The sequence below is a fragment of the Anneissia japonica genome, unplaced genomic scaffold (assembly GCF_011630105.1).
Source record: "Anneissia japonica isolate Jap-2015-1 unplaced genomic scaffold, ASM1163010v1 scaffold1813_len188347_cov109, whole genome shotgun sequence".
Taxonomy (NCBI): domain Eukaryota; kingdom Metazoa; phylum Echinodermata; class Crinoidea; order Comatulida; family Comatulidae; genus Anneissia; species Anneissia japonica.
The window spans coordinates 71,813-79,072 of NW_022711452.1; the positions used below are offsets into that span (position 1 = coordinate 71,813).

At 36.4% G+C, this 7,260-nt stretch overlaps 1 protein-coding gene across 1 annotated transcript; it reads right to left on the minus strand.

Annotated features, from left to right (window-relative positions):
* Positions 1-833: 833 nt before the first annotated feature.
* LOC117107504 (choline transporter-like protein 5-B) lies at positions 834-4,243 on the minus strand. The gene is made up of 2 exons (XM_033249200.1): positions 2,547-4,243; positions 834-2,461 (listed from the first exon to the last, which is right to left on the minus strand). Exons 1-2 carry the CDS (start codon positions 4,241-4,243, stop codon positions 2,239-2,241), a joined length of 1,920 nt encoding a protein of 639 aa, XP_033105091.1. The 3' UTR covers positions 834-2,238.
* Positions 4,244-7,260: the final 3,017 nt, after the last annotated feature.

Genomic DNA, 7,260 nt, shown 5'->3' on the forward strand with positions numbered 1-7,260 from the left:
TTTTTTCCCTTGTCGGACAAGCATCGACACCCCGTCATCCGCTTTTGATTTTCCAATCGATAACATTGTAGGCTAGAGCACAATTTCGGACCATCCTAAACCATTAAACCTCTTTCAATGAACTGCTCCAGGGATTTTAGTCCAGGAACCCCGAAGGAACGAGGACAGATCTAGACAGTCCCTTGGTTGGGACCTCACTCACCTCGGAAAATGTCTGAAGCCACCTCTGATGACCCAGGTCGAAATATAAATATATCATGTCTATATGTATATCTTACCTTAATATTCACTTAGGTCAAATCAAATGTTTTTTATTTTTTTAATTTCTTTTTTGTCGAGACAAAAAACTTTTGTAGTTTTTTAGTAATGATTTAATTATCATATTTATATATTTTTAATCTAAATTGTCCAGTGCAGTTGAGCTTTACCATGTAAGATACACAAAAATGTGAAAAGCATAACGTATATAGTTTATTTTAAGATTTAATGCGTCTGTATAATATGTACATTTTAAAACAAATTGTTTTTTTATATATTCTATACTAAAACCACTAAGGGAAAATAATAAAACAGGTTTAGTATATGCTGAATAAAAACATAATGTTCTCTAAACCAATTTTACTTACTAAATATGTAAATGTTTATATAATGTGCATGTACATAATTATATATGTATATGCATGTATGAGTGTTTATGTATGAATCAATGTAAATACTGTACATAGCCTACAACAAGAACATGTGTTGTATGAAATGTATACTGGAAAAAGAGAATAAAGGGGGGTTGCTCCCACAAATGAGAGAGAGAGTAAAAAAAGAAAAACTAAATTATTATTATTATTATTATTATTATATATATATAATAATAATAATAATAATAATAATAATAATAATAATAATAATAATAATAATTAGGCCTATTATTATTTTATCTGCCAATAGGAGATATATATCAAGAGATTAAGCTTAAAAATGCACCTTTTTTAATAAAAATGATGAAAGACTGTAAACAACAGCAGTTTCAGAAGAAATTATTTTGAGCAAATAAACAACCTTCATCCACAACAGTAAAATATGGTGTTATAAGACAATTAGCAGCCTATTTATCCACTTATTTAATAGGTAATTGAAGGTAATTTAAACAAGTGGTTGTCCTATACTAAACACCTTCACATGAAGCATACTTAAAAATCAAATATAAAAGATTCAGCAATAAAATATTGGAATTGAATTGCAACACCAGTTAAAACAATTTACAAATCCAGAGGTGACGGAACTAGGGGTGCTGCGTTATGGAGAGTAACGTGTGACCGGAAATGGTCTGCAGTCAGTTGGTCTTTACGATGCGCCAGTAATGTAGGAGTACAGCAACTATTTATGTAATGCATATGAATAAAGTTCGGTGTTTGTCAGGTAGCGAATTGATTATTTTACATTTTAAGTGCTGCAGGTATTCCATGCATAAGTATAAGCTAAAGTACGGTGCGAAGATATTGAGACAATTATTTCGAAGTTCCCTCTTCCCAAGAGGGGATGCGGTACTCATTTTCACAAAGGAATACACGCAGCTGGTTAGCTAACAATATGCTTATGTTACATAAACACCTGGGAGGCATCCATCTGCAAATCAGTGGTGTTTATCCATGAAAAAAGCACGCCAGGAAAGTTTGTCTTACCAGGAAAACGTGATGTAATCTTATGACGTTTGCATATTAATTATATTGTGAGTTTCACGTCACCAAAAAATAAAAAAATTTCTATTATAACAATAATATTAATAACTACGAGGTCTGTGGCGTAAATTCCGTAATACGAATTAAGGGGTAGCACAATCCCCTTGCCATACAAATTACAGCTCCCACTGACGTCTCAGTCGCGAATTACGGGTAGCTGAAGTTTTTCTCGTAAATCTGACTACAAAAATATATCCAAATTTCACGTTCCACTTCTGACTTTGAGTTGTGCTTCGCACACGCAACTCAGGCGGCGTTCCGGAAACCCTGCATCTAGCAAACCACAACTTTTGTTTAGTGGACACCCTGCGGACCATTTTAAATTGGCGGATCCCAATTATGTTTCGCGGACCCCTAAGGGTTTTATGTACTGCATACTATTTTCAAAGCACCAGAAGCATTTTTACAACAGAAATAATGAAGTAACATAAAGTTCATGTAGGTGTTATAGTTTATGCACATTAGTAGAGCAAGCTGTAAATTCCCCCACTAGGTTCAGCGGAACTTAGTTTGGGATAGCTGTTAGCAAAACACTAAATAATTCTAAACAATGATGTAAAGTTAGTGACAACATCCATTCATTTTCTTTTTGTTTTTTCACTCCAAGTATATGCATCAGTTGTTTTGACATGTAGAAAGGCTTCTCTGGTGTTCCATCGTGTCGCTCTAAGTCTTCAAGGAAGCACAGAAACAATGTATCGATCGCCATATCGTACACGTCAAAGAAGCTCTCTTATACACATCTAGATGTGTATAAGAGACAGATGCTGAATAAACTGTAAACATAATGTTCTGTAAATGTGATTTATAGACCTATACTGCATGGCATCTAAACACCAAAAGATAAATTTAAAACACAAAGCGATAAATTTTGTGAAGCAATTGTCTGCATTTCTTACTTTGTCTTCAATATATTGTATGGTAAAACGAATAAGTTTGATGATGGATATGATCAGGGAGCCAAAGGCGATTGATCCAATATGATAACGAATGCTTCTCCAAAATGATCGAAGCAGAGGTAGGTGTTTGATGTCATCTGGTTTAGTAAATGCCCAATAGTAGCTTGCAAATGCTCCCGCTAGAGTAATTTGCCCAAGAGCACGTATGAAGTTTAAAATCCAAAATAGAGCCACTAGGTTGTATGCTTCCAACCAGTAGATGTAATTTGGGACGATGTTATAACCTATCAGAACACATTTAGCTGTTCCATTGAGTGAAACTGTGGGGTTACAACTTGCACCGTCTGTATACTCGTCGGTTGAATCCGAGTTAACTATCTGGTATGGTGGTTCCACAATGGATGCTATGAAGATTACGCTAAATGCCCAAAATGTTAGAAAGGCTAGCTGCATGATGAACGGGATGACAGGCCACAAGAGAGAAAAATGTAGTGATGAAACTGCTGTACTTGCTTCTTGGATTAAAGCAATTGCAATGCGAATACTCTTGATTAGTAATAACACAACTAGGATGAGAATTGCTAAGATTGTACTCATTATAATAGCTGATATATACCAGATTCTCTCCATTTTGAGGTAGCTCGCAAGCTGGTTATAATCCAACGAAGATCTATCTGAAGTACAATCAGATTCATGATTTTTTATGCAGTTCCGTTCATTCCAACAGAAGTAGGTTCCGTACCCTAAAAGTGCAAACACCCATACGATGCTACTCCAAACCATAATGGCTGCAATCCAGCGCATTAAAACAATGTAAAGCAGAGAAGCGAACATTGATATTGTAATACCAGCCACCATATACGGCCACGTTTCTATGAATTCCTCGACTGTGTTATTAAAACGTTCATAGCTTTGAAGAAGATTTAGCAGGTCATATGCGACAGCGCGATCTTCTTCGGTTATTTGTCGGTTATTTGGTGTGGTGTTCTTTTCTGATAACGTGTCAGAAACTAAGAATTTGGGATAACAGCGACTGGTAAACACATCACTTTTTGTGTAAAAGTTTGCACATTTATTGTCATTCAAAAGGTCCTTTATGGTGGCATCAGACTTATTTACTTCATCTTTTGCATTTAATCCATAGATACAAATGAAATCATTCCAATCGATGGAATTGACATCGACATTCGGATCATCTAATTTTTTGGAGTATCGAACTTCGATGGCATAGTTTTCCTTTGGGCATTCATCAACGCATACTTGCAGCGATGTGGTGCAGTCAAGTTTAGGAGGTTTTACCTCATTCAAACACACCAGGTAGTCAAAAAAGAATAGGTAGGGTTTGTCTACTACAGATTCTGACATCCCACATACTTGACCTAAGTAATCTGTTACTAATATATATATTTCCTTATTACCTCTCTGGAACCCAATGGCACTGACCACTCCGAGACCAACAATGAACAAAACGAACACAAAACAGCAAATAATATCTGTACAACTCCTGTTAGAAGTTGGTCCATCGAAAGTTGGGTCATATTTTTTGGATTCACCGTAATAATGTTCTTTAGGTTTATTGTCAGATGCATCGGTGTTAAGACGTTCTCCCATTTCGTATGTTTATAGCTGTCTCTTATACACATCTAGATGTGTATAAGAGACAGATATATTGTATGGTAAAACGAATCAGTTTGATGATGGATATGATCAGGGCAATGGCACTGACCACTCCGAGACCAACAATGAACAAAACGAACACAAAACAGCAAATAATATCTGTACAACTCCTGTTAGAAGTTGGTCCATCGAAAGTTGGGTCATATTTTTTGGATTCACCGTAATAATGTTCTTTAGGTTTATTGTCAGATGCATCGGTGTTAAGACGTTCTCCCATTTCGTATGTTTATAGTGAATAAAAAAACTGAGACAGTGTAGCTTCGCGGTACATATTGCACGACCTTTGATGTTTGGTGCTGTATTTGTTCAATAAAGTCGTTTTATATGTAATCTATTAGTGTTTGTGTTGTCTATGTTGGTCGTTGTGTTTCACAGAGACTCCCAGGTACAGAAGTCCATTCGCAGGAGATTTTGTCGGTCGATAACCTTTGGCCGTATGTCAAACAACGGGCGTCGCGTTCCAGCCAATGTGCAACTACTATATAATAGCAAAAACTTGATATTCAATGGTCAAACGAATACTTAAATTGCTCTTGCTTTTATTTCTATGCACAAAAAGTTACAAAACTTTAGAGGTGGTTTGGCTCAGAGGGAACGGTTTGTTTTCTGAACCATGAGGTCGGATTTTTAATTCCTCGCTGTGCATTTCGCTTGCGTCCTTAAGCTTCTCTACACACAGGTGTAAAAATTTGTACCTGGTGGGATTCCCTGCTACTCAAGAATATTTCAGCATGTGAAACCAATAATCAGGGAAAAACTTAAAAGAGAAGCGCTATACAAGCAACAACTAGGCTAAATAGTAACAAGTATAAACTACCTTTTCTCCCGATCGACTTTAACTTATGTGCGTATGAGTTTTTGAGAAACTTCGCCCATCTCTCGAGTCTGTTGTTCATATCGAAGGTAACTTGTTCTCCTATGTTCCCTGATCATTTGCAAGGTTTGCTTTCTCTAACTAAATCTAGCGTATAAATTATTATAAGGCATATTAGTGGTATGCATCTGACAGTCAGCGGACTCGAAAATTTGCAATATTAAAGGTAAAATTGGTGTAAAGTACTTGGGCAACATATGACAACGAATTCAAATCAGCAGCGAGATACACAAAAACAAAATTTCGCGCTATCATCCCAGGCAGTAGACCTCGCTGAGGTAGGGCTTCCGGTGGTTTGCATGCAACACTGCACCTCACTAGCATAAATAGATCATCATGATAACAGTTTCTGTGTGAACGGTTTTCTTTAAAGTGCTAAAGTTATCATGATAAACAGATCATGATAACTTTATCACGATATCTTAAGGCAGGCTCAGGTCGACACGGAACTCAACTCAACTCATCGACATGAGAACGCCAAAATGACAAATTACAAGTGGCGCAGTGCAAAAGTCAAGTGGCACAGTGCAAATCTAAAGTGGCACAGTGCAAAACTAAAGTGGTGCAGTGCAAAACGAAAGTGGCGCAGTGCAAATCCAAATGCGTGTGCTGCTACTTGAATTTTGCACTGTGCCACTTGACTTCTGCACTGCGCCACTTGACTTCTGCACTGCACCACTTGACTTTTGCACTGCGCCACTTGACTTTAGGCGATATTGTATGGAACGCCAATTTTGGCATCAAAATTAAAATAAATAAAATAAATGAATAAAAAAATCAAGAACACATAATTCAATTTTTCTTAATACTTTCACAGCAAAACAACAACAGCACAAAAATTTGGGACTAAAATACAAATAGGAACGTTATGATCATGGGCATACTTGTCGTAGATACCGTAGCCTAGGCTTATCTATTCTATTCATCGTCACTGCACCACTTTAGTTTTGCACTGCGCCACTTGACTTTTGCACTGCGACTGACTTTTGCACTGCGCCACTTGTAATTTGTGCTTTTGGCGTTCCATACTGAACACAACTGAACGGAACTGACCGCAACTGAAAGGAACTGACAGTCGCGCATATTTGTCGACATGAGTCAAGTTGAGTTGAGTTGAGTTCCTTTCAGTTGCCCATGTTCAACTTTTTGCGGAACTGAAAGGAACTGAAAAAAGCGCGGGAAAAAAATGCTGACTCGGAACTCAAAGGAACTGAAAACGTTGATCCTGATATTAATCGTAATCAAGATGCATTAACTGAAAAAAAGATATTTTATTACAATGTTTTGTTAATGGTAGATGACTTATTCTTTGTTTTAAAAAATATAGGCCATAGGCCAGGTTTATATTCTAAAGGAATACGTTCGTATTTATATATATACTGTGGTATTACAATTAAGATATTAAAACAAGACAGAGGGGAATTTTATCTATGGCTAAATATGGCAATCTAGAACAATTACTGTAGTATTGAACATAGTAGTAGTAGCCTAGACCTATTTTTCCGCGCGCGCCTCTAGTATTGAGACCAATTTTCAAAATCAAAATATTCTATTCAATGCCGCCTGCTAGCCTAGTAGAGCCTATTCTTCCAAAATGGTCGATTAGATGTAGACAAAGACAATGATTTTGACGACAATTTGATTAAACTATGGAAAGATCGCCCATGTGTATATGACACCAGTTCTAAGTCATATAGTGACAGAACAAAAAAACGACAGGCTTTAACAGAAATGTCAGAAGTTTTGGGGAAAACCAGTAAGTAATGCAATCAAGTAAATCTAACGGTTGTTGACGTGTCTAGACTAGCCCACAATTTTGCCGCGTCTTCTAATCTTAGGCTCTCTAATCTTATTCATAGGCCTACTCTAGGCCTAGCTTTAGTTTTTTTTTTAAATTTTAATTTGTAGTAGTCACGTGCCACCATAGTCCTAGGCGTATTATTAATTATTTATTAATTATTGGGTATTATAATATTCTTTTATGATAATAATAATAGCCCTTGCAATTATAAACAATACTTCTTTCTAGTACTAGGGCCTAGAGATCTAGGCCTAGGCTACACTAACACATTAACAA

Coding starts and splice junctions, on each gene's coding strand:
- LOC117107504 (XM_033249200.1), bottom strand. CDS start 4,243: ATGGGAGAACGTCTTAACACCGATGCATCTGACAATAAACCTAAAGAA. Junction 2,462..2,546: donor TTAGATGCCATGCAGTATAG/GTCTATAAATCA, acceptor TGTATAAGAGAG/CTTCTTTGACGTGTACGATA.